General features: G+C 41.8%; 1 protein-coding gene across 1 annotated transcript in view; it reads right to left on the reverse strand.

Annotated features, from left to right (window-relative positions):
* The window catches only part of LOC139400756 (nebulin), an 83,870-nt gene that overhangs the window by 48,321 nt on the left and 9,048 nt on the right, over positions 1-26,501 (reverse strand). Inside the window, exons 10-71 of the mRNA XM_071145408.1 lie at positions 26,056-26,160; positions 25,835-25,942; positions 25,144-25,260; positions 24,373-24,474; positions 23,862-23,969; positions 23,567-23,671; positions 23,327-23,425; positions 22,613-22,717; positions 22,276-22,383; positions 22,029-22,142; positions 21,533-21,730; positions 21,203-21,310; positions 20,885-20,983; positions 20,512-20,616; positions 20,161-20,268; positions 19,730-20,041; positions 19,117-19,323; positions 18,821-18,925; positions 18,399-18,506; positions 17,967-18,278; positions 16,576-16,782; positions 16,268-16,372; positions 16,042-16,149; positions 15,611-15,922; positions 15,294-15,500; positions 15,072-15,176; positions 14,727-14,834; positions 14,271-14,582; positions 13,931-14,137; positions 13,707-13,811; positions 13,439-13,546; positions 12,927-13,238; positions 12,508-12,714; positions 12,291-12,395; positions 12,089-12,196; positions 11,691-12,002; positions 11,400-11,603; positions 11,097-11,201; positions 10,876-10,983; positions 10,432-10,743; positions 10,141-10,344; positions 9,838-9,942; positions 7,669-7,776; positions 7,225-7,536; positions 6,934-7,137; positions 6,631-6,735; positions 6,410-6,517; positions 5,980-6,291; positions 5,638-5,841; positions 4,497-4,601; positions 4,227-4,334; positions 3,580-3,891; positions 3,251-3,454; positions 2,950-3,054; positions 2,663-2,770; positions 2,088-2,399; positions 1,749-1,952; positions 1,490-1,594; positions 1,257-1,364; positions 855-1,166; positions 510-713; positions 210-314 (exon numbers count right to left, since the gene is read on the reverse strand). Of these exons, the coding sequence (XP_071001509.1) occupies positions 210-314; positions 510-713; positions 855-1,166; positions 1,257-1,364; positions 1,490-1,594; positions 1,749-1,952; positions 2,088-2,399; positions 2,663-2,770; positions 2,950-3,054; positions 3,251-3,454; positions 3,580-3,891; positions 4,227-4,334; positions 4,497-4,601; positions 5,638-5,841; positions 5,980-6,291; positions 6,410-6,517; positions 6,631-6,735; positions 6,934-7,137; positions 7,225-7,536; positions 7,669-7,776; positions 9,838-9,942; positions 10,141-10,344; positions 10,432-10,743; positions 10,876-10,983; positions 11,097-11,201; positions 11,400-11,603; positions 11,691-12,002; positions 12,089-12,196; positions 12,291-12,395; positions 12,508-12,714; positions 12,927-13,238; positions 13,439-13,546; positions 13,707-13,811; positions 13,931-14,137; positions 14,271-14,582; positions 14,727-14,834; positions 15,072-15,176; positions 15,294-15,500; positions 15,611-15,922; positions 16,042-16,149; positions 16,268-16,372; positions 16,576-16,782; positions 17,967-18,278; positions 18,399-18,506; positions 18,821-18,925; positions 19,117-19,323; positions 19,730-20,041; positions 20,161-20,268; positions 20,512-20,616; positions 20,885-20,983; positions 21,203-21,310; positions 21,533-21,730; positions 22,029-22,142; positions 22,276-22,383; positions 22,613-22,717; positions 23,327-23,425; positions 23,567-23,671; positions 23,862-23,969; positions 24,373-24,474; positions 25,144-25,260; positions 25,835-25,942; positions 26,056-26,160 (10,344 nt within the window). The remainder of the gene's footprint in view (positions 1-209; positions 315-509; positions 714-854; positions 1,167-1,256; positions 1,365-1,489; positions 1,595-1,748; positions 1,953-2,087; positions 2,400-2,662; positions 2,771-2,949; positions 3,055-3,250; positions 3,455-3,579; positions 3,892-4,226; positions 4,335-4,496; positions 4,602-5,637; positions 5,842-5,979; positions 6,292-6,409; positions 6,518-6,630; positions 6,736-6,933; positions 7,138-7,224; positions 7,537-7,668; positions 7,777-9,837; positions 9,943-10,140; positions 10,345-10,431; positions 10,744-10,875; positions 10,984-11,096; positions 11,202-11,399; positions 11,604-11,690; positions 12,003-12,088; positions 12,197-12,290; positions 12,396-12,507; positions 12,715-12,926; positions 13,239-13,438; positions 13,547-13,706; positions 13,812-13,930; positions 14,138-14,270; positions 14,583-14,726; positions 14,835-15,071; positions 15,177-15,293; positions 15,501-15,610; positions 15,923-16,041; positions 16,150-16,267; positions 16,373-16,575; positions 16,783-17,966; positions 18,279-18,398; positions 18,507-18,820; positions 18,926-19,116; positions 19,324-19,729; positions 20,042-20,160; positions 20,269-20,511; positions 20,617-20,884; positions 20,984-21,202; positions 21,311-21,532; positions 21,731-22,028; positions 22,143-22,275; positions 22,384-22,612; positions 22,718-23,326; positions 23,426-23,566; positions 23,672-23,861; positions 23,970-24,372; positions 24,475-25,143; positions 25,261-25,834; positions 25,943-26,055; positions 26,161-26,501) is intronic.

The raw sequence follows: 26,501 nt of genomic DNA on the forward strand, positions 1-26,501 counted from the left end.
AATGGAAAGATCATTGAGTCAGTGAGTCAAATAATAATATCTGGGCATACTGTTATATGCATATGAACCAAAAATCGCTATAGGTTTCTTCATATGTGTATCTGAATCAATGTCTTTATTTTATTGCTGACTGAATATGTTCATTGGAAAATAGATTAAATTAAACAAAAGACACAGTATGTGCAAAGCGTTCAGTGAACCAGACGTACGTTGCTGATGGCAATAGCATTAGCCTTGGACAGCACTATAGAAGGTAGGTCATTGTTCAGGTGGATATTGGTCTTCTCAGTATCCCAAACTTCTCTATATTTCCTCTGTGAAAAGCAACACACACACAATCAAAGGGTTAATGATAAATCCAACCATTGTTATCGCAAATTAGCTCTATATTTCACAAAATCTCGATCTCCGCTGTTACTAGAAATGCATTTTTACAAAGAGACCAAGATAACAGGTTAGGTTTGGCTACTCACGAAGGACACTTCAATAGGAAAAAACAAAGTACTCACACCACTGAGGGTCTCAGCATTCTGCTTTGACAGGACAAACTCTGGAGAGTCAATGACACTGGTGAATTTGATAGAGCTGGGGGGCTGGCGATACAGCCTTTCGTTGAGGATGGTTTGGGCATTTTTAGCCTTAATGACATCCACAGAACCCTGGGGCAACCAGCCGCACCCTCTGAGCCACTCCAGATCAGCCCTGTACACAGCCTGGAAGGAAGGAACCATGGTTCAGGTAATCATTACTCCTGATGGGATAGTAGTGTAATAGTTGGTTGAACTTCAATGGTCGATAGGTTAGGATCCAGAAATAGACAATACGGATTGGACTATAATTCTCTGTGTACTTACGTCACTATGCAGATCGTAGACCTTCCTGGCTTGGACAACATCAGTGTTGTCTGGCATACAGGTCCAGTTGTGCAGTTTAGTTCTGTAGGAGAATTCTTGGATCTGGGACTGGCCTTTCTTGGCCAAGTCAAAGGACATCATGTCAAGTGGAAGATGGAACTTGGTCTTGGTGAGGTGGAAGTCCTTCTTGTAGAGAATATCACTGGAAATCCTGGCGGCATTGGCCGCCATCACAAGCAGTGGGTCATCCTCAATGCATAGGGCTCCAACATGGTGGCCACACTGATTGCGGAAGCCGGCCTTGTACTTGTACTGAAAAAAGAGAGGACTAGCTAAGTATTGAGTTGTTTTTTTATGATTGCTGCCTATGCTCATTCAGAGGAGATGGATATACAAACTTACATCACTGATGATTTCTCTGCCCTTCTTGGCATGTTGGACAGCAATGGCATCCTTATCCAGGTGATAGCCCTGTCCGATCATCTCGTCAAATCCTTCACGGTAGTGTTTCTGAATTTAACACCAAAAATCAAAAAAATTGAAGAGGTTGCGAGACCTATAGCTCATATAGATAGATAAAACTAGATCAACTTGAGTGAACGAAAACAGCTTGAGGCAAAGTAAGGAGGACCTACGTTGCTCAGGATGATCGCGTTGGCCTTGGCCAGCACAAGCTCTGGCAGCTCATTGCCGACGTGGATGTTGACCTTATCAGCCTCCCACTGTTCAACATACTGGCGCTGAAATATGAGAAAAGGATGGCAATGTTATATGAAAATAATGTGTTTCACTATTCCTCTGTTTTCAATATTAGTCTCTGCATCCTGTGAATCTGAATGTATGTATACCTGAGTTCAATCTCCCTCCACACTAGAAAAAAATAAGTAATTTTACCTTGTCCATTATCTGGGCATTGGCCGCAGCCAAGGCATAAGGCATTCCGTCGGTTGTGGCGGTAAACTTGAAGTTGCTTGGATGTTGGCGATATTTCCTCTCGCTCAGGATCTCGCTGGCCTTCTTGGCTTTCTCAACGTCGATCGAGCCAATAGGGACCCAGCCAGTGCCTCTGAGCCACTCCAAATCAGCCCTGTACACAGCCTGTTTTATATGAGAGCAACAGAGAGAGAACAATTGGTCAGGAAGTAAACGTCAGCGGTATAATATTTGTCTGAAATGATAGGTGTAGTCCCCCCGACACCTCATAATCTTAATGAGTGATCATAATCTACTTACGTCACTATGCAGAGCATAGACCTTCCTGGCCTGGACGACATCACTGGAGTCTGGCAGACAGGTCCAGTTGTGCAGGCGAGTTCTGTAGTTGAAGTCGTTGACCTGAATCTGGCATTTCTTGGCCAGTTCAATGGTCAGCATGTCCACTGGCAGGTGGAATTTAGTCTTGGATTTGTTGAAGTCCTTTTTGTACAGGGCATCACTGGCAATTCTGGCTGAGTTAAGCGCCAGCACGAGCAGAGGGTCATCCTCGACACAGCGGGCTCCAATGTGATGGCCAACCTGTTTACGGTAGCCTGCCTTGTACTTGTACTATACCGAACCAAAAAGGTAGAAAGTATGTAATGGGGATTTCAGTAAATTAAAGGTGTACACAGTATTGATATAGTCAGTTCCTTTGTGATAACGTGATAACAAAATAAGTACTGACATCTTGTACTTGTACTATATAGAGGCAAAAAAGTATCTACTTGTACTTTATGTCAACATTACATCAATTATGATAATCTGTTTGCATCAACCGCTTGACATTTTTCAAATAATATGAAAAAATGAGGAACGTATCCTGTACTCACATCACTGATGATTTCTCTACTATGCTTGGCAGCTTTGATGGCGATACAATCGTTTTTCAGGTCATAGCCCTTCTTGTATATCTCCTCCAGTTCAGATTTGTATGTTTTCTGAAAAAGCATATAGAGACACAGCTTAGAAACAAAGCCAACACATTAATAATAATTACTAGAACAGTACTAGAGATATTATTAATTACTAGAGCTTCAGATAAAGTCTTTGGCCACACATCCGCTATTGAAAGTGTAATATAGTAATGTATGTAGCAAAGGAAGCAAAGAGGACCTACGTTGCTTATGTTGATCGCGTTGGCCTTGGCCAGCACAAGTTCTGGAAGCTCATTGCCGACGTGGATTTTGACCTTATCAGCATCCCATTGTGCAACATAGTTGCCCTGAAAAACAAGAGAAAACATTATTATGTTATAAGAAAATAATAAGGTAATATTACATGCCATTTTAATAGCGCATTTGTCAGACCCAAAGACTCTTGAAAAAAGCTACCAGAAATGCAAGATTGACCATCCAAACCACTGATCTGAGTGAGAGACATAGTTCAAAAAGCATTTATGTATTGAACATTTCACCAACCTTGTTCATGATCTCAGCATTGGCCTTGGCCAGCACCATAGGCATGGAGTGCATGTCGGTGGTATATTTAAGAGTATCTGGTTTCTGCTTGTAGAGGCGGTCGCTCAGGATCTCTGAAGCTTTCTTGGCTTTCAACACATCCAGAGAGCCAATGGGGACCCAGCCAGTACCTCTAATGAACTCCATGTCGGCATGGTAGACAGCCTGAAGGGTGGAAAGCATCAATCAATCAAACAAACAATCACACTTACTGTAGACATAAAAACAATTGTAAGTGGTTAATGGAAAAGAAACAAGAATTTGATCCAGTATATGGAGAAGAAGCTTACGTCACTATGCAGATCGTAGACCCTCCTGGCATGGACGACGTCACTGGAGTCTGGCAGACAGGTCCAGTTGTGCAGTTTGGTTCTGTAGTTGAAGTCATTGACCTGGATCTGGTTCTTCTTGCACAACTCAAAGGCCATCATGTCCAATGGGAGGTGGAACTTGGTTTTGGACTGGTGGAAGTCCTTCTTGTACAGGGCATCACTGGCAATCTTGGCTGAGTTAATAGCCAGTATGAGCAGAGGGTCATCCTCAACGCAGCGCGCTCCAATGTGGTGGCCAAGCTGCTTGCTGTATCCAGCCTTGTACTTGTACTGAAAGAGATCAGAAGATAATTTTTCGAGTTTGTGTACCAACTTCAGTCATAAAAGGGTGCACTTATTGAACGTCCTTTCCTTATAAATTTGTCAGTGTTTCAAATAAGACATTCCAAGTGTATTTATGCCCGAGTAATTCACTCATTAATTGATTCAGGAATTTAATTTGGAAATTGTTATTAGTATAACGCTTCCTTAGCACTTTAATAATTAGGAAAATATCTTTAAAGGTTTGCTTACATCAATGATAATGTAGCTTAAGGCCTTGGAAATGGTCAAATGATGAAAAAAAGAATTCTGTGAAAAAAGGGGGACAAAAATACAGTACTCACATCGCTGATAATCTCTCTACCGTGCTTGGCAGCCTTAACGGAGATAGCATCGACAGGTAGGTAATAGCCCTTCTTGATGGTTTCATCAAATCCTTGTCTGTACAGTTTCTATAAAAAGGAGAAAGAACAAGCGTTTAAAAAACGGGTCACAAAACATTGGAGAGGTTGAGAGATATATAGATTAGACAGATATACAGTACATATATAGATATAGCTAAAACTAAATTTGAGTAAACGAAAACAGATTGAGGTAAAGTAAGGAGGACCTACGTTGCTCAGGGTGATCGCGTTGGCCTTGGCCAGCACAAGCTCTGGAAGCTCATTGCCGACGTGGATTTTGATCTTATCAGCATCCCATTGTTCAACATACTGGCGCTGAAATACGAGATAAAAATTGCTATGTTCTGAAAAATAATAATAACAATAATGTTTGTTTTGCACCCCCCCCCCCTAAAAAAATAATAAATATGTATATGTTTTTTTAAGCAACTCAGTCTGGCTTTAAAATTACTCTTGAAAGTTGTAATAGTAGAATGCACAAGGTGTATGAGCTAAATTGGGTAGTGCATCATCAGTTCCTCTTGTCATGTCAGTCATTGCATATCTTAGAGAGCTATTTATAACTTGTCAGAAATGTCCAGATCAACAAGCCCATTTTTTATTTAGGTTTTTAAGCCCATAGATTTTGTTGTAATTTCTTGGTCACACAAATATCGCATGAATGCACATTAGACATGGGCTTTAAAACTGCTTAATGGTCTTTGCACTCCAAATGTAATGACAACATGTGTAGAATTGCAGGAAATAAGATTTAAACCTGCAAAATTCTCTTGACCAACAAGAAGGGTGTGAACAGTTTATGTCATGAACAGTGCTTGTGCCCATAGAAATAGATGTGGTGTGTGCGCGCACGCTCAGGGGGCAGCGGGACACACTCAAACCGGTGCACCTGGCACCTACTACCATACCCCATTCAAAGGCACTTTCATCTTTTGTCTTGCCATTTCACATTCTGAATGGCACAAATACACAATCCTTGTCTCAATTGTCTCGAAGCTTAAAAATCCTTCTTCAGCCTGTCTACTCCACTTCATCTACACTGATTGAAGTGGATTTAACAAGTGACATCAATCAAAATAAAGTGGTGATCCTAACTGACCTAAGACAGGACATTTTTACTAGGATTAAATGTCAGAAATTGTGAAAAACTGAGTTTAAATGTATTTGGCTAAGGTGTATGTAAACTTCTGACTTCAACGGTATTAGATAGGGTCTTGGACTTGGTGTTGGGGTGGACCTTGTCCTCCATGCCTTAGTGTAGAAATGTTGCAAGATATCATATGAGAATGGCAGCTCCATAAAACCTCAAATTGAATTTTGGTGTTAGTTGAAGACATTAGTTGAAGTTTACCTTGTTCATGATCTGGGCATTACTTTTGGCCAGAACGATATCCATGCTGTCGAGGGGGCTTTTGAAGGCCAGAGTGCTGGGGTGCTGGCGGTATTTCCTCTCACTCAAGATCTCGGCGGCCTTCTTTGCTTTTTCCACATCAAGTGAGCCAATGGGGACCCATCCCATTCCCCTGAGCCACTTTGTGTCAGCCCTGTACACCGCCTAAGAGGGATATCATACTCCCATTACATGGTGCCATCTCAAACCTTTTATCACTGGGTTTGACCACTCCTGGGTGCTTCATTAACAACGTGAGTAAACATTTTACAGGAAAGAGTGGAATTAACTTTTTAAACTTACCTCACTATTAATGTCATAGACATGTCTGGCCTGGACGACATCATTGGAGTCTGGCAGACAGGTCCAGTTGTGCAGGCGAGTTCTGTAGTTGAAGTCATTGACCTGGATCTGGTTCTTCTTGCACAACTCAAAGGCCATCATGTCCAATGGGAGGTGGAACTTGGTTTTGGACTGGTGGAAGTCCTTCTTGTACAGAGCATCACTGGCAATCTTAGCTGAGTTAAGCGCCAGCACGAGCAGAGGGTCATCCTCGACACAGCGGGCTCCAATGTGATGGCCAACCTGTTTACGGTAGCCTGCCTTGTACTTGTACTATACCGAACCAAAAAGGTAGAAAGTATGTAATGGGGATTTCAGTAAATTAAAGGTGTACACAGTATTGATATAGTCAGGTCCTTTGTGATGATGTGATAACAAAATAAGTACTTACATCACTAATAATTTCCCTGCCGTGCTTGGCTGCGATGATAGCAATGGCATCATTGCGCAAATCATAGCCCTTCTTCTTATCCTCTTCCATTGCTTTTCTGTATTGGTTCTGTATGAAGAAGAAAATAAAATGTCCATAGATATGGATTTCTCCACAATAAGTATTATTTTTGAACGTATACATTCATTAGGAGGGTTACCTTTGTGCCACCATTTACTTACCCAACTGTAGTTGGACTTGTTTGCATTGGCCAAAACCACTTCCATCGCATCTGGCATAATGTGGTTCTTGGTCTTGTCCTTCTCCCAGGCCTCAGTGTACGCTTGCTGCAATAACGAGTTTCAAGTTCAAACTAACAACATTATGTGCCTCTTCATATCATTGGTTCAAATATAATGCAAAGTAGGGGAGATCAGATTACATTAAAGCAGGTTTAAATGATGGAATCATTATTTTAATATAATCTATCAGGGGAAACATACGAAGGCAAAGGATTAGTAAATATATACCAGTTAGTCAAATACCTTGTTGGCATTATCATTATTTTGTTTCGCCAAAACCATTCCCATGTCTTGAACTGAGACGGTGAACTTGAAGTTGCTTGGGTGCTGACGATACAGCTTCTCACTCAGGACCTCTGTGGCTTTCTTTACCTTCTCAACATCAAGTGAGCCGATGGGAACCCATCCGATACCTTGTAGGCTCTTGAGATCAGCCTTGTACACAGCCTAGACACAACAATACCACAAAGGTAAAAATGGCCAGAATAAAAACAATCACACTGGAAAAACATGATCTAGTTAATTCATACTTACATCACTCGCTATGTCATAGACATGTCTGGCATGGACGACATCACTGGAGTCTGGCAGACAGGTCCAGTTGTGCAGGCGAGTTACATATTTGGCATGGTTGACCTGAATCTGGTTCTTTTTGGCCAACTCAAAGGCAATCATGTCCAATGGGAGGTGGAACTTGGTTTTGGACTGGTGGAAGTCCTTCTTGTACAGGGCATCACTGGCAATCTTAGCTGAGTTAATAGCCAGCATAAGTAGAGGGTCATCCTCAACGCAGCGCGCTCCAATGTGGTGGCCAACCTGCTTACGGTAGCCCGTCTTGTACTTGTGCTATAGAAAGCAAATATGAAATGGCAGTGTTGAGGATTCTCTTAATTTTCCAGAAGTCCATTTTATATATTGTGTCATGAAATAGTTAAGAAATATAATCGGTTACGATGGCTAGATGTTCAATGAACTTACATCACTGATAATTTCCCTGCCGTGCTTGGCTGCGATGATAGCAATGGCATCATTGCGCAAATCATAGCCCTTCTTCTTATCCTCTTCCATTGCTTTTCTGTATTGGTTCTGTATGAAGAAGAAAATAAAATGTCCATAGAGATGGGTATTTCAAATGTTTATTTTATTTCATCTTTATTTAGCCAGGTAGGCAAGTTGAGAACAAGTTCTCATTTACAACTGCGACCTGGCCAAGAATAAAGCAAAGCAGTTCGACACATACAACAACACAGAGTTACACATGGAATAAACAAAACATACAGTCAGTAATACAGTTGAAGAAAATCTTTATACAGTGTGTGCAAATGAGGTAAGAAAAGGGAGGTAAGGCAATAAATAGGCCGTGGTGGCGAAGTAATTACAATATACCAATTAGACACTAGAGTGTTATTAGAGTGAATGTGCAAGTAGAGATACAGGGGTGCAAATGAGCAAGATAAATAAATAAATACAGTATGGGGATGAGGTAGTTGGATGGGCTATTTACAGATGGGCTATGTACAGGTGCAGTGATATGTGAGCTGCTCAGACAGCTGGTGCTTAAAGCTAGTGAGGGAGGTAAGAGTCTCCAGCTTCAGTGATTTTTGCCATTCATTCCAGTCATTGGCAGCAGAGAACTGGGAGGAAAGGCGGCCAAAGGAGGAACTGGCTTTGGGGGTGACTAGAGAGATTTCCCTGCTGGAGCGCGTGCTACGGGTGGGTGCTGCTATGGTGACCAGTGAGCTGAGATAAGGCGGGCCTTACCTATCCGAGACTTGTAGATGACCTGAAGCCAGTGGGTTTGGCAACGAGTATGAAGCGAGGGCCAGCCAACGAGAGCGTACAGGCCACAGTGGTGGGTAGTATATGGGGCTTTGGTGACAAAACGGATGGCACTGTGATAGACTGCATCCAATTTGTTGAGTAGAGTGTTGGGGGCTATTTTGTAAATGACATCGCCGAAGTCGAGGATCGGTAGGATGGTCAGTTTTACGAGAGTATGTTTGGCAGCATGAGTGAAGGATGCTTTGTTGCGAAATAGGAAGCCGATTCTAGATTGAATTTTGGATTGGAGATGCCTAATGTGAGTCTGGAAGGAGAGTTTACAGTCTAACCAGACACCTAGGTATTTGTAGTTGTCCACATATTCTAAGTCAGAACCGTCCAGAGTAGTGACGCTGGGCGGGCGGGTTTGGGCAGTGATCGGTTGAAAAGCATGCATTTAGTTTTACTTGTATTTAAGAGCAGTTGGAGGCCACGGAAGGAGAGTTGTATGGCATTGAAGCTCGTCTGGAGGTTAGTTAACACAGTGTCCAAAGAAGGTCCAGAAGTATACAGAATGGTGTCATCTGCGTAGAGGTGGATCAGAGAATCACCAGCAGCAAGAGCGACATCATTGATGTATACAGAGAAGAGTGACGGCACGGGAATTGAACCCTGTGGCACCCCCATAGAGACTGCCAGAGGTCCGAACAACAGGCTCTCCGATTTGACACACTCTGTCAGAGAAGTAGTTGATGAACCAGGCGAGGCGAGGCAGTAATTTGAGAAACCAAGGCTGTTTCGTCAGCCGATAAGAATGTGGTGATTGACAGAGTCGAAAGCCTTGGCCAGGTCGATGAATACGGCTGCACAGTAATGTCTCTTATCGATGGCAGTTATGATATCGTTTAGGACCTTGAGCATGGCTGAGCTCTGAGCCATGACCAGCTCTGAAACCAGATTGCATAGCAGAGAAGGTACGGTGGGATTCGAAATGGCCGGTAATGTTTTTGTTTTGTTTTTTTTGTTTGTTTTTTTGTTGAATTTTTACCCCTTTTTCTCCCCAATTTCGTGGTATCCAATTGTTGTAGTAGCTACTATCTTGTCTCATCGCTACAACTCCCGTACGGGAGCGAGTAAGTTAGGATGATATCTATGAGGGTGCCCGTGTTTACGGATTTCGGGTTTTACCTGGTAGGTTCATTTATCATTTGTGTGAGATTGAGGGCATCAAGCAATGATAGCAATGGCAATCAAATCACAATTGATTTAAAATGCATTTAACAAAGTTACAACATACTTTACTGAAGAAAATAACTAAACAATAAGTATTATTTTTGAACGTATACATTCATTAGGAGGGTTACCTTTGTGCCACCATTTACTTACCCAACTGTAGTTGGACTTGTTTGCATTGGCCAAAACCACTTCCATCGCATCTGGCATAATGTGGTTCTTGGTCTTGTCCTTCTCCCAGGCCTCAGTGTACGCTTGCTGCAATAACGAGTTTCAAGTTCAAACTAACAACATTAAGTGCCTCTTCATATCATTGGTTCAAATATAATGCAAAGTAGGGGAGATCAGATTACATTAAAGCAGGTTTAAATGATGGAATCATTATTTGAATATAATCTATCAGGGGAAACATACGAAGGCAAAGGATTAGTAAATATATACCAGTTAGTCAAATACCTTGTTGGCATTATCATTATTTTGTTTAGCCAAAACCATTCCCATGTCTTGAACTGAGCTGGTGAACTTGAAGTTGCTTGGGTGCTGACGATACAGCTTCTCACTCAGGACCTCTGAGGCTTTCTTTGCCTTCTCAACATCAAGTGAGCCGATGGGAACCCATCCGATACCTTGTAGGCTCTTGAGATCAGCCTTGTACACAGCCTAGACACAACAATACCACAAAGGTCAAAATGGCCAGAATAAAAACAATCACACTGGAAAAACATGATCTAGTTAATTCATACTTACATCACTCGCTATGTCATAGACATGTCTGGCATGGACGACATCACTGGAGTCTGGCAGACAGGTCCAGTTGTGCAGGCGAGTTACATATTTGGCATGGTTGACCTGAATCTGGTTCTTTTTGGCCAACTCAAAGGCAATCATGTCCAATGGGAGGTGGAACTTGGTTTTGGACTGGTGGAAGTCCTTCTTGTACAGGGCATCACTGGCAATCTTAGCTGAGTTAATAGCCAGCATAAGTAGAGGGTCATCCTCAACACAGCGCGCTCCAATGTGGTGGCCAACCTGCTTACGGTAGCCCGTCTTGTACTTGTGCTACAGAAAGCAAATATGAAATGGCAGTGTTGAGGATTCTCTTAATTTTCCAGAAGTCCATTTTATATATTGTGTCATGAAATAGTTAAGAAATATAATCGGTTATGATGGCTAGATGTTCAATGAACTTACATCACTGATAATTTCCCTGCCGTGCTTGGCTGCGATGATAGCAATGGCATCATTGCGCAAATCATAGCCCTTCTTCTTATCCTCTTCCATTGCTTTTCTGTATTGGTTCTGTATGAAGAAGAAAATAAAATGTCCATAGATATGGATTTCTCCACAATAAGTATTATTTTTGAACGTATACATTCATTAGGAGGGTTACCTTTGTGCCACCATTTACTTACCCAACTGTAGTTGGACTTGTTTGCATTGGCCAAAACCACTTCCATTGCATCTGGCATAATGTGGTTCTTGGTCTTGTCCTTCTCCCAGGCCTCAGTGTACGCTTGCTGCAATAACGAGTTTCAAGTTCAAACTAACAACATTAAGTGCCTCTTCATATCATTGGTTCAAATATAATGCAAAGTAGGGGAGATCAGATTACATTAAAGCAGGTTTAAATGATGGAATCATTGTTTGAATATAATCTATCAGGGGAAACATACGAAGGCAAAGGATTAGTAAAGATATACCAGTTAGTCAAATACCTTGTTGGCATTATCATTATTTTGTTTAGCCAAAACCATTCCCATGTCTTGAACTGAGCTGGTGAACTTGAAGTTGCTTGGGTGCTGACGATACAGCTTCTCACTCAGGACCTCTGAGGCTTTCTTTGCCTTCTCAACATCAAGTGAGCCGATGGGAACCCATCCGATACCTTGTAGGCTCTTGAGATCAGCCTTGTACACAGCCTAGACACAACAATACCACAAAGGTCAACATGGCCAGAATAAAAACAATCACACTGGAAAAACATGATCCAGTTAATTCATACTTACATCACTCGCTATGTCATAGACATGTCTGGCATGGACGACATCACTGGAGTCTGGCAGACAGGTCCAGTTGTGCAGGCGAGTTACATATTTGGCATGGTTGACCTGAATCTGGTTCTTTTTGGCCAACTCAAAGGCAATCATGTCCAATGGGAGATGGAACCTTGTCTTGGACTTGTGGAAGTCTTTCTTGTACAGAGCATCACTGGCAATCTTAGCTGAGTTCAGAGCCAGCATGAGCAGAGGGTCATCCTCGATACAGCGGGCTCCAATGTGGTGGCCAATCTGTTTACGGTAGCCAGCCCTGTATTTGAACTTAATAAATGATAATGAGAAAGTTAGGTTTCATTCAAAAGCTGAAGTTCACACACCATTTATTCAATAAACAGTGTTTAACTTACATCGCTAGCAATGGATGTGCCCTGTTTGGCTGCCTGGATTGCAATAGCATCGTTGCGCAGGTCATAACCCTTCTTCTTGTCCTGTTCATTGGCAAGCTTATACAGTGTCTGTACAGGATAAGAAAAACATGTTTTGAATGACTGAATTATGACAATGCAGCCTAAATGAACAATACGATGAGGTGTGGAAGGAATAACCTACATTGCTGCAGTTGATCTTGTTGGCTCTGGCCAAAACCACCTCCATTGAGTCTGGCATCATGTGGACAGTGGTCTTATCCTTATTCCAGGTGTCAATGTACGTTTGCTATAAGACAGATATATCTGTTAGTGTTTTGAAGTATCACCATGTATATGTGTATGTATATAATATACTGTATACATATACAGTATGCATAGACATAGATGCAAAGAATGACCTTGTTCATGATCGCATTGTTAGCACTGGCCAGGACGAGGTCCATGGAGTGCATGTCTTTGGTAAACTTGAAGCCACTGGGGTGTTGGCGGTAAAGTTTCTCACTGCCAATCAGGCCAGCTGTTTTGGCTTTCTCTACATCCAGAGAACCAATGGGAATCCATCCTGTGCCTTTGATGCAAGTCTCATAGTCACTTTTGTACAAATTCTGCAGAAATAAGTAAATACTGTCAGGTTCTAAATAACAGAGTAAAAAAATTGACGGACAACATAAAACATTCTCACAGATTTGGATGTGGTTTAACAGCTCAGAATAGGGGAATGGATCAATTATTGTCAGGGAAAAAATACATTGTACATAAAAACATGTTGTTGTTTTTTTGTTTGTTGTTATGTATTTATGAGTAAAATAATACTCACATCACTAGCGATCGTCTGCATCTGCTTAGCCAACTCCACGTTCATGGCATCGGCAAGCACAGTGTAATGGTGCTGGATCTTCCTGTAGCCTGCATACGTCTGCACTGTGGAGGCGTGTTTGGCATGCGCAACACTCATCATGTCTACTGGGGAGTGGTACTTCAGCTTAGACTTGTGGTAGTCCTTCTTGTAGTTCTTGTCACTCTGCAACCTGGCCACCTCCATGTAGTGCACCAGCAAGGGGTCGTCCTGAAGATTACGGCAGCCCACTTGTTTTCCCCTATTCTTCTGGTGATTCAGCTTGTACTTGTACTGTGTAAAAAAAAAATGTATTATTCCCAGAACGAAAGATAATATTTCGAAAAATAAGAATTTATTGGACACAAGGTCCAATGGAAATTCCCCTTCTGCTTTCTCCCAACCGATCTGATAGACTCACATACTCAAACAGAGGTTGGAGCACATTGTAAAAAAGTTTTAAAGGCTTTTAATTGCTGGTCTGAGTCACTCACGTCGCTGGCGATTTTGGTGCCCTGCTTGGCAGCCTGGATGGTGATGGCATCAACCTTCAGGTCGTAACCCTTATTATACATTGCCTCCAGACCTGCTTTGTAGGTTTTCTGGAATGGAGGAGAAACTATTTATAAAAAATATGACCAAAATAACATTTGTTAAATACTTCCAAGACCTATTTGAAGTTATATTGCAAAAGCATGATGGATACAAAGAGGAATATTTTGATGATAGATAGTAACACACGTGTGGAATAGGTAGCCTTACCTGACTCATGTTGATAGCATTAGCCTTGGCCAGGACAATCTCAGGGGCATCTGGCATCACATGGACTGTGAGCTTGTCCTTGTGCCATTGTTTGGTGTATTCTTGCTGCAATCAAAATGATTCACCAATCAATTAACCTAGACTCTCATTATGAGACACATTAGAAATAAACTGTGATAACAGCTTTTATTTTTCACAAACGTACACGTCTGGTCTGAGCATACCTTGTTCATGATCTTGTTGTTGTCAGTGGCCAGGACCATGTCCATGGAGTCCATCAGCTTCTTGAACTGGAATTTGGAAGGGTGTGTACGGTACTTGTGTTCACTCTGGATGTCCGCGCCGACCTTTGCAAGCTCCACCGGCAGCGAACCAACAGGAATCCATCCCGTTCCTCTCACATAGTTGTTCCAGTCAGACTTGTACTCGTACTACAGAAAGACATTAGAGTTGAGAAACGGGTGATTAGCTAAACAATAATATGAGTGGTAAGAATGTATAATTGATCACCTATGTTTACTATGTTTAGTTGGCGCTATGTTACTATGTAACTGCTGAACTCACATCACTGAAACTGGCATTCATGGTGCGAGCCAGCTCAAGGTTCATGGAGTCAGGGAGAAGAGTGTAGTGGTGTTGGACTTTCCTGTAGCCAGTATAGGTTTGCACTGCAGATGCTTGCTTTGCATGTGCAACACTCATCATGTCAACTGGGGAGCAGTACTTCAGCTTGGACTTGTGGTAGTCCTTCTTGTAGTTCCTCTCACTCTGCATCTTGGCCACCTGCATGTAGTGCACCAGCAAGGGGTCATCCTGAAGATTACGGCAGCCCACTTGTTTGCCTCTTCCCTTCTCGTACGCCAGCTTGTACTTGTACTGTAAAATATATACAGGTGTTTAGTCAATTACAGAAGCAGCATCTGATCACATTAATTCTCTACACAGTTGATAGCTGATAAAAGTGACAGAAAACAGGATCTATGCAGCAAGCAAACAGAAATGAAATGATTTTACACTTACGTCACTGGCAATGGTAGTGCCTTTCTTGGCAGCCAGAATGGCAATGGCATCAGGTTTGAGATCGTAGCCCTTTCTATACATGTCCTCCAGACCGGATTTGTAGAGTTTCTGAAAAGGTATATAGACACAGCTTAGAAACAGAGCCCAAAAAGGACTATTAAATGCATGGTTCTTACTTTTAAATTACAGTTTGAATGTCTGTGACTTTCAGACTTTTGAAAGTAGTTTTGATTCTATAGATTATGATTAAAATTACAGTAACTAGTTAGAAAGGGGCAACGAGTATGCCGTCGTACACAGTATTAGTTAGTAGTGACATTGGAAGATGAGACGGGATGATCATACCTGACTCATGTTGATAGCATTAGCCTTGGCCAGGACAATCTCAGGGGCATCTGGCATCACATGGACTGTGAGCTTGTCCTTGTGCCATTGTTTGGTGTATTCTTGCTGCAAAGTAATTGACACAAACACAGATAAATAATAACATTAGGACAAACGAGAAAACATCACATTTTAAACAATCTGTTTTTAATATCCAATATGGTGTTACAGTTTATAGTTTACCTTGTTCATGATCTTGTTGTTGTCAGTGGCCAGGACCATGTCCATGGAGTCCATCAGCTTCTTGAACTGGAATTTGGAAGGGTGTGTACGGTACTTGTGTTCACTCTGGATGTCCGCGCCGACCTTTGCAAGCTCCACCGGCAGCGAGCCAACAGGAATCCATCCCGTTCCTCTCACATAGTTGTTCCAGTCAGACTTGTACTCGTACTGGAGAATGAAACAAAGGCAAATAAATTAAGTATTTGACACCCGAAAGCTTTTTAACAGAAAACGTACACCCCTAGTACTAGGCTGAAGTCGCATAAACAAGTACTCACATCACTGCAACTGGCATTCACGGTGCGAGCCAACGCAAAGTTCATGGAGTCAGGGAGAAGACTGTAATGGTGTCGGATCTTCCTGTAGCCAATATAGGTTTGTGCTGCAGAGGCTTGCTTTGCATGTGCAACACTCATCATGTCAACTGGGGAGCAGTACTTCAGCTTGGACTTGTGGTAGTCCTTCTTGTAGTTCCTCTCACTCTGCATCTTGGCCACCTGCATGTAGTGCACCAGCAAGGGGTCATCCTGAAGATTACGGCAGCCCACTTGTTTGCCTCTTCCCTTCACATGGTCTTTCTTGTACTGGATCTGAAAGGAACAAGTAAAAAATCATCAGATAATCTGACACTATTCATCGTAGGAACATTGTTGTTGACTACATCTTGTACAGCTTTTTATGTTGTCCTGGTGATTTATTGCATACTTACATCACTGGCAATATGTCTGCCATGCTTAGCATGGATGACAGAGATAGCATCTGGCCTCATGTCGTAGCCTTTGGCGATATCTTCCACCCACTTGTGCTTGTAGTGAGACTATGAGAAATCAAAGAAACCCCAGTCAAACATCCATCGCCTGTCTATAGGCAATACTTGCACATCTTTAAAATGTCAGAGAAATTGAGTCTGTGTGTGTTTGTGGGTGTGTACTGACCTCACTCAGGGTCTGGGCGTTGTACTTGGCCTGGAGGAACTGAGGGCTGTCTGCAGGCAGGTTGTACGTGTGCTTGAACTTCTCGCCAGACGCTCTGTAGGAAGCCTGAACAGAGAGAAATAACAAGGTAATCACATTCAACATCCATAGTAGGGAATAAAATACATGGAATAAAAACATGAAAACCATTCATTTCCTCATATCTTGTATGTATACTCAATAAATGTATGACTTCTGAAAGACTAGCCTGGGCTAAAATAGATCCTAAAAAACAATAAACGATAATCAAAGTTACTTTAAGTTCTTACGTCATCAAGTAACTTAGTGTTGGTCATGGCAAGGGCCATGTTCATCTGGTCAGTCAGACTGGTGAACTTCAGGGTGCTGGGGTGTACACGGTAGCCGTGCTCATCTAGTGCTGCCTTGGCTGTCTTAGCCAACTCCACCTCCATAGAGCCAATAGGAATCCAGCCAGAACCCCTGTACACGTTGTTGTAGTCAGACTTATAGGTGTTCTGTAGAGACACACAGCGAAACAGGAAAGGTATCACAACAGGTATTAGGACAGGTATCAGGAAAGGTATAAGGACAGGTATCAAGACAGGTATCAGGGCAGGTATCAGGACAGGTATCGGGACAGGACAGAACAGCTATCAGGACAGGACAGGTATCAGGGAACGTATCAGGACATGTATCAAGGCAGGTATCTGGACAGGAATCTGGACAGGTATCAGGACAGGTATCAGAACAGGTCAGATATCAGGACAGGACAGGTATCAGGGAAGGTATCAGGACAATTATTAGGCCAAGTATGCGGCCAGGATAGGTATCAGGGCAGGACAGGTATCACAACATGTATCAGGACAGGGCAGGTATCAGGTCAGGTATCAGGACAGGTATCAGGTCAGGTATCAGGACAGGTATCAGGACATGACTGGTATTAGGCCAGATATCAGGACAGTTATCAGGGAAGGTATCAGGACAGATATCAGAATAGGGCAGGTATCAGGACAGGTACCAAGGCAGGTATCAGGACAGGTATCAGAACAGGGCAGGTATCAGGACAGGTATCAGAACAGGTCAGATATCAGGACAGGACAGGTATCAGGGAAGGTATCAGGACAATTATTAGGCCAAGTATGCGGCCAGGATAGGTATCAGGGCAGGACAGGTATCACAACATGTATCAGAACAGGACAGGTATCAGGACAGGTATCAAGACAGGACAGGTATCAGTAAAGGTATCAGGACAGGGCAGGTATCAGGTCAGGTATCAGGACAGGTATCAGGTCAGGTATCAGGACAGGTATCAGGACATGACTGGTATTAGGCCAGATATCAGGACAGTTATCAGGGAAGGTATCAGGACAGATATCAGAATAGGGCAGGTATCAGGACAGGTACCAAGGCAGGTATCAGGACAGGTATCAGAACAGGGCAGGTATCAGGACAGGTATCAGAACAGGTCAGGTTTCAGGACAGGACAGGTATCAGACAGGTTCCTCTCACTCAAAATACACTATTGTTCACAAAAATCATTACTACTATTGTCAGCAATGGATGCGGTTAGTGTTGATGCCCACCGGATCGATAGTAGTTACTGCTTATGCACACAGGTCGATAGTACACTTACTCAGTCAAGCCTGGTTTCATACCATCATTATGGTATTGAATGGCAAGGATATTGAAATGAACTCACGTTGCTCTGGATCTCCATCATGGTACGAGCCAGCTGAACAGGCATAGCCTCAGGGAGAAGAGTGTAGTTGTGGAGGCTCTTCCTGTAGCCAGCATAGGTTTGTGCTGCGGAGGCTTGCTTAGCATGTGTAACACTCATCATGTCAACTGGGGAGCAGTACTTCAGCTTGGACTTGTGGTAGTCCTTCTTGTAGTTCCTCTCACTCTGCATCTTGGCCACCTGCATGTAGTGCACCAGCAAGGGGTCATCCTGAAGATTACGGCAGCCCACTTGTTTGCCTCTTCCCTTCTCGTACGCCAGCTTGTACTTGTACTGTACAGGAAATACAATGATGAATGTAAATACCATGAATAGCATGTCATGATTATGGTCAACTATGGTTAATCAATAAACCAAAATACAGATTTAGAATTTCTTCCAATTCATACGTACATTGCTGGCAATATTAGTGCAGGCCCTGGCAGCGAGGATGGGGATGGCATCTGCCTTCATCTGGTGTCCTTTGAGAATGTCTTGACGGTGAGCGTATGTGTAATAGTTCTGTGATGAGGAGAACGAGAAATAAACACATTACTTACAGACACATTTCAATGAATGCATCATGGTAATATATGTGTGTGTGTGTGTGTGTGTGTGTGTGTGTGTGTGTGTGTGTGTGTGTGTGTGTGTGTGTGTGTGTGTGTGTGTGTGTGTGTGTGTGTGTGTAAAATAGGACTGTAATCAGTCAACATATAACCAACTATACAGTATAAATAAAGGCACATTTGAATGAATGCATGGATATGTATGTGTATTGATTGTGTATGGTAGGAAATGTATGTAATAGTATGGACAGTGATCAACATGTAACCAACCTTGCTGATGTTGACAGCGTTGTATTTGGCTTGCATAAACTCTGGTGCATCTGCAGGGAGATTGTAGGTGTGCAGGAACTTCTCTCCACTGGCTTTATAGTCATGCTGCAAAAAAAACACATCATAATAACAATAGATTTAAATCAACACTTCTGTTCAATTCAATTCAATTCCATCCAACAAAATGTATTTAATACAAAGTGTATTTCAACCAAATGTATTCAATAAAAAAATTCAATTCAATGGACAACCATGGATGAGATTTTTGGCCTTCCTAGTAAGTAAATACTACTCACAACATTCATAATCTTTTGGTTCTGCTTGCACAGCTCCATATTCATGCCGTCCATCTTGCTGGTGAATTTAAAGTTTTCAGGGTGCTGCCTGTACTTGTGCTCATCCAGAGCGGCGCCGGCCTGCTTGGCTAGCTCCACTGGAATGGATCCGATAGGGATCCAGCCAGTTCCCTTCACATAGTTCTCCCAGTCCGCTTTGTAGTTCACCTGCATCCGGCAAGGAGAGGAGACAATGTGAGAAATGCTGCAAAAAGCCACTACAATAAAAATCTAAGATGCAGCATTACAACTTACAAGTTAAAGCTAGAGTTTCTAAAGGCCGGAGGCTAGTACTTTTCCAACCAGCCTAGTAGAAAATGTGCCAAATTAGCCCACCAGGCCAGTGAAATGTTAGATTTTTTTTATTTAACCTTTATTTAACCTGACTAGGCAAGTCAGTTAAGAACAAATTCGTATTTACAATGACGGCCAAACCCGGCCAAACCCTAACCTGGTCGACGATGGGTCAATTGTGCACCGCCCTATGGGACTCCCAATCACGGCCGGTTGTGATACAGCCTGGAATCGAACCAATTATTTTGTTCTATCCCTGGGTAGGAGTCAGAGTACTCACATCACTGGCGTTGGTGTTCATGGTGCGAGCCAGCTCAAAGTTCATGGAGTCAGGGAGAAGACTGTAATGGTGTCGGATCTTCCTGTAGCCAATATAGGTTTGTGCTGCAGAGGCTTGCTTTGCATGTGCAACACTCATCATGTCAACTGGGGAGCAGTACTTCAGCTTGGACTTGTGGTAGTCCTTCTTGTAGTTCCTCTCACTCTGCATCTTGGCCACCTGCATGTAGTGCACCAGCAAGGGGTCATCCTGAAGATTACGGCAGCCCACTTGTTTGCCTCTTCCCTTCACATGGTCTTTCTTGTACTGGATCTGAAAGGAACAAGTAAAAAATCATCAGATAATCTGACACTATTCATCGTAGGAACATTGTTGTTGACTACATCTTGTACAGCTTTTTATGTTGTCCTGGTGATTTATTGCATACTTACATCACTGGCAATATGTCTGCCATGCTTGGCATGGATGACAGAGATAGCATCTGGCCTCATGTCGTAGCCTTTTGCAATGGTTTCCTCCCAGCTTTGCTTGTAGTAGTTCTGAAATAAAGCAATACGGTAAATGATTACACTATTTCCATGAGACACTAATACAACACAGTATAGGCATGCAGTGCACACCCAAGAAGGCACAGTTGTATGTGGAGGAAAGATGTCTACACAGTTCAGAGTAGTGTGCTCTTTATATAACGGGCAGGCAGTGATAATATGATAAAACATTTGATAATTCATTCAATTAAATATAAATATGAGGCATAACTAATTAGTCTTAGTCAACAGTACCTTGCTGATGTTGTAGGCGTTGCATTTGGCCTGAAGGAACTGGGGGTCATTATGGGGCAGCGAGTACTTCTGGTGGATCTCCTCAAGACCCTTCTTGTAGTGAAGCTGCAGTGGAAGAAGAATACAAATTGCATTGAGTGCACAAACACATATTTCTAGATATAAAATAGGTGTTCCATCCAAATAAATGAATTACTGATTGTTTATTCTCTATTTAAATGTTTTAAAAAATCACATTTGTACTACGTAAGTTGAATATGTCACCGCTATGAAGTAAACAGTTTTCTCGACACAGGGAAACCGCCCCATGATGTCTAAATGATCTGAATAACACGATTCTATCATCCAATAATGTTACTATAATAATACTCACATCACTCCTCATTAGCTGGTTGACCTGGGCCTGCATCATGACTGGGTGGTCAGCGATGGAGGTGAACGGGACGGTGTCTGGGTGCTGACGGTACTTTCTCTGAAGTGGAGGAAAAAATGGAACAAATAGGTCAAAGCAGGTGAAACCAATCTTGTTGTGTTTCTGTATTGTCAAAGCAAGAAAAGACCATACATAACAAAACATATTTTACAATTTATAGTGTTTTTATTGTGAGGGTTATGGTATGGTTTCCTGAGTATTAACTACATGATGGCAAATAAACTTAAACCTTGAACTAGATCATGTTGTAGTAGCTACCTCATTGAGGATCTCTCCGGCTTTCTTGGCCTTCTCCACTTCCATGGAGCCGAAGGTGACCCAACCAGATCCCTTGGTGAAGTTGTTGTAGTCTGAATGGTATTCATTCTGTAGTGAGGGAAAATAACCAAGTGGGAGTAATACTTTCATTATACTTCTACCGTTTTTGAAATGCTCCAATATTATTAAAACCTTTTCCCCAGACCTTTAATAGGATGAAAGAAAACCAAATCAATCAGTCAATCAATTAGATCAATCAGCCAGATTAATTAATCAATCTATCTTTCGATCAATCTATCAATCTATCAATCTGGTTGATGGTGTTCTTACGTCACTCTGGATGATGTTGGCATTCTTGGCCCGGTCCAGGGACATGGCGTCGTAGGGCAGGAAGTAGCGGTTGTGGATGGTCCTGTAGCCGGCCATGCTGGCGATACCCTGGGACTTCTTGGCCAGGGTGTTAGACATCATGTCCAGCGTGGTGATGTACTTGGTCTTTGTCTTCTCGTAGTCCTTCTTGTACTCACGCTGTGGAGAGAGTTTGAGAGAATTAGAAGGTGAGGCACCACATACTCTCTATGATAAAAAAGTGTTTATTTAATATAAAGTTGAGACGAGTCACAGTAAGCCCTTATACCCCTGTCACACTGACAGCCACTATGATCATATTTCTGTTTCATACCAAAACTAAGTGGAATTGAATTTACTTTATTAGGTTTATTTGTCAAAGAAATTGCACATCAACCAACATTTCAAATGTGCCAGATTAAGCTAGGCGACACATTTTTTGTCTAATCTTGATTCCCTGGGCAGGAAAATAACTTACATCACTCTGTATTTTGGCCACGTGCATGGAGTGTAGCATCTTGGGGTCGTCATGGATGCTGAGGGCTCCCACCATCTTTCCCTTGTTCTTCTCAAAATCCTTCTTGTATTTAACCTGAGGGCAAAGAGCAAAAGTTAGGTCAAGGCCTATACTACAAAGTACACCAAATGAAACTGTCAGCATTATCAATATGAATACTAATATTACATGTATGTGTAGATGTTTATGTCAGTGCGTGCATACTCACGTCACTGGCTATATTTGTGTGGGCACGGGCTGCAAGGATTGAGATAGCATCACCCTTAAACTCGAACTGCTTGGCTTTTACTTTCTCCCAATCATACTTGTAACAATTCTGCACAGAGTTGCAAATACATTGAAGATATCAGTATCATGCAAGTAAAAATCAGGAGGGTTTATCCAATGAGGTCAACGATAACCAACTACAATGATTGTGAAATGATGTCAATAGTAGCATATTATTTTCAAATCATATTATAACAAATTAAATTATAACTGGATTCGATTTACAACTGTATTTTTAAAACATTATCTACAGTATCATCAACAGAATTTTAGCTTACATCACTAAGGTTAAATGCGTTAACTTTGGACTGGATGAAGAATGGGTAGTCTGGAGGCAGGGCACACTTAAACTTATCCAACTCATACGCTGCGTGGTAGTTGAGCTGGAAAAGACAGAAAGAACCTCATGAAAATACAGTACAGTCGGGTACAGGAAAATGTACGGTTGGCACTATGTAGATCAGAGGAGAGCTATATTGTGGAGAAGATGAGTACTACATGGGTCATTACACACCACCAGAGGGCAGTGCTGCCTGTCTCAAAGGAGTGAGAGGCCTCCTTTTCAGAGTAGTCTCTCAGAACTGTCAGCCCCCCTCCTCTCATTTGAGACTAGGGTTATTTTCAGCAGACTGAATGCATGTTGCTATTAATACTACAGAGAGAGAGAGATAACTCTCTCTGGTTTCCATGGCGTCCACAGGAAGACAGCTGAGCTATGTGCTAAGTGGATGAATGAGCACATTTTCAGGCAACAGCCTTCAGGAATCTTTAATGTCATGGCAACGGCTCAACCTTGAAGTCTATTTTCTGGTATTTGTTCCAAAATTCTAACAAAATTCTAAATCATATATTTTTTAACAGGTTGTTCCATTGAAGTCATAATACCTATTTTTTAAGGGAGACAGATATACGTAATTGTAATTTCATACTGTAACTATTTACAATTTAACTTAAGACTCATATAAGGTCTGTGGTAAAAGTTGAATACATACATCACTCAGCTGTTTGGCGTTGATGGCAGATTGCACTTGAACAGGCGAATCTGTCACTTGCGTAAATTTCACTGTGTCCGGATGTTGCCGGTAAACTTTCTGCAAAAAAAAAAAGTAAATTTATACATATCAATATCAAGAATAAAAAATAAAGAATTATGTAAATCTAATGTTCAATCACTAATCATAGTGCAAATGACTGGTTATAATTTGTAATATTTCTTCAAGAGGCATACTTACATCTTTACACTGTGCAACTTTCTTATAAGCCTCATATTCTGGCGTCATGGTTTGAGGATAGAAACATCTCGTCTTGATGTCCTCATAATCTGCTTTGTAATTTTGCTGAAAAGACAGAAGAACAGATGATTACTTTCTAATCACTGAGAGTGAACTTGCCTGTCGTACACTGGGCCCTGGATCAAACTAGTGCACTATATAAGGAGTAAGGAGCCATTTGAGAGACAACCAATGTCTTACTCTTAACAAAGCATCAGAGGAGAGAACAAAATAAAAACAATGCAACATGACTTACCTCGCTCTTTATCTCCTCCACTTTCTTGCAGTGAAGCATGTAGATGTCCTCATAGCTGCCAATATAGTGTCCCTTCACCTCATTCTTATACTTGTCTTTATAATGGACCTGTGAGGGGAGATAGAGGGAGTAAAGATGAATCCATGTAAGATCCATTCGTCACTTACATACAATAAAGGAGATCCACTTTAAATGATCAGTCGGGTTGTTGCTGCCATTTGTAATGTCTTTCTTGAACTAACACTCGCACTTGTCTTTTCTTAATAGCACTGACTTTGCTGACAGCTACTTTATTGAGGAGAAATGTACTTACTATGACTGTGTTGTGTGGTTGTCTCACCTAGCTATCTTAAGATGAATGCACTAACTGTAAGTCGCTCTGGATAAGAGTGTGTGCTAAATGACTCAAATGTCAAATGGAAATGTAAAATGTGCTGTTCAATGATTTGTTGAACAATTTAAAAAGCAAAACATTAACATCGTCAGGGAAGACTATGAAGGGAATACTCACGTCACTGAACTTTTGTACAACAGAGTCCATCTTGAATTTGGGCGTGTCACAGTAGTTGATACTGGACCCCCTCGATTTCTCATAGCTGGCCTTGTACACTTTCTGCAAAAGGAGTGATCCGAGAAGAAATGATGAGCAGAACATAATGGCAAACAAAAGTAGTTATATGTCTCAAATACATATCAAAGTTAGCACTTGGCTTTCAATTGATGAAATTCGGCAAAATGAATAAAACTATATCCATCTTATTTCCATATATAAGGCTCTATGAATGGCTACACTAATTATTAACAAGTTGACAGTGAATGACTAGTAACTAACTAGACTCATCAAAGTAGTGCTTGGGTCATGTTACACCTTCAGTGGGTTAACTACAGTATAAGTGGCTCCTTATAATTCAGTAAGAGGGTGGGTGCACCCTTACTTACTGTCATGATTTAACTAGCAGGAATCTGCGGTGATAACTTCTACCCTGTTAGCAGCCAACTATCAAACTGTCCAACTAGCAAACTGCCAACTGTCTAGATAAAAATGTACTAGTAAAAACTATACAAGTTCATTTGAAACACGAGTAGTGACTTCTGAGAACGGAGATGAAAGATAACCGTTGCTGTCTGCCAGAACATGGGATGGGATACTGAATGGTTTTCTGTAACTAATGACTGCCTCTCATAGAAGAGACGTGATTGTTTAGCTTCCTGTAACTTCTGTCTATTTCAGTATGACACCTGTTTGGACCAATGGTTCATTCTCCCCGACTTAGACACTTACGTCACTCAAGATGGTGCCAGCGTATCTCAGCTGCCTGAGCATAGGGTTGTCAGAGGCTGGGAGAACATTGTAGTCAGCCACCGCTTTGCTCTTCTCATAGTCCTTCTTGTATTTGATCTGAGGAGAGAAGAATGGGTACAAGTCAATAGATTATATATATGGTTTGCTGTGATACAGTGATTCATGGCAAGGTTAATACAATTACTCATCATCATAGCAGATTTTGGATTGAAGTGTTTAAATTGGATTGAAAAAATGCTTATAGGCAATGACTCCTTCTCAAAACTACAAAAAAAAAAGCTACAGTTTTGTTACCACCTACGTTTTAGCCTAAATGTATTTAAACTACTGTTTGCCAGTGATTTATTCTTTATCAAGTGTTCTGACTCTGGGTACAGAACATGTGTGGGCACATCTTGATGTCTGCGTGACAAAAGAGTCACGGTGTTGACTCACGCTCTGTTTAGAGCTCGAGGTCAAACCAGTGTCGTGTGTCTCTCTGCTTGCTGCCGCATGAGATGGATCTATAAAAATATACTCAGCCAGCTCCCACTTCACTGCTTCTTTTCTCTGAGAGAAGCAGAAGACAGCTGGTTGGTTGGTTAGCTGGTTGGTTGGTGTATGTATGTGTGTGTTGTGTGTGCTTGTGTGTTCTCCTTTATGTCCCTCTCTTTGAGGGCTATAGACTCACTGAGCTGGCAGCGTGACCAGCCTTCTTGTTCTGTTTGTATTCTGGCGTCTCAGTTTGCATAAAATGTATTTGGTCTTTTATGTCCTCATATGCAGCCGTGTACTTTTTCTGAAATGAGAAAAGACAAATATTGATATGACGGGTTATGACTTGATGAAGGCATACTGTAATGTAATTTATGCCAATAACTTTTAATATGCTATACAATAGTGGGCTCTTACATTGCTGATGTTGTCCATAGCCACCCTAGCAACAGCCACATCAATGTAGGGCGTCTCGCACCAGTGGCCCTTGACGTTCTTGTTGTAGTCCTCATGGTACTTGAGCTGCAAGAGAGAAGCAAGGAAAAGTCAGACTTTGGGGTCATTTAAAATAAGCTACTGAACTAAAATGGAAAAATAGAGGCATGACACAATCAAGAAACACTTAAAATATTATCTGTCAAAATGTTGCCTTAAAAGTCATTCAAAACAGAATGATATGAACATTATAGATGGACGCTGAAATTGTTTGGGCCTCTGCAGCTACAGGGGGTGTATAAAATATGTTGGGAGCGGCGGGGATTTAAAATAATCTCAGGCTATTGTCGTTGCACCACGTCTGTCTGCCAGAACAGGGCTGCTGCCTTCCAATAATAATATCATGGAGCAGGTGGCAGTCATCCCCC

The sequence above is a fragment of the Oncorhynchus clarkii genome, chromosome 3 (assembly GCF_045791955.1).
Source record: "Oncorhynchus clarkii lewisi isolate Uvic-CL-2024 chromosome 3, UVic_Ocla_1.0, whole genome shotgun sequence".
Lineage (NCBI taxonomy): Eukaryota > Metazoa > Chordata > Actinopteri > Salmoniformes > Salmonidae > Oncorhynchus > Oncorhynchus clarkii.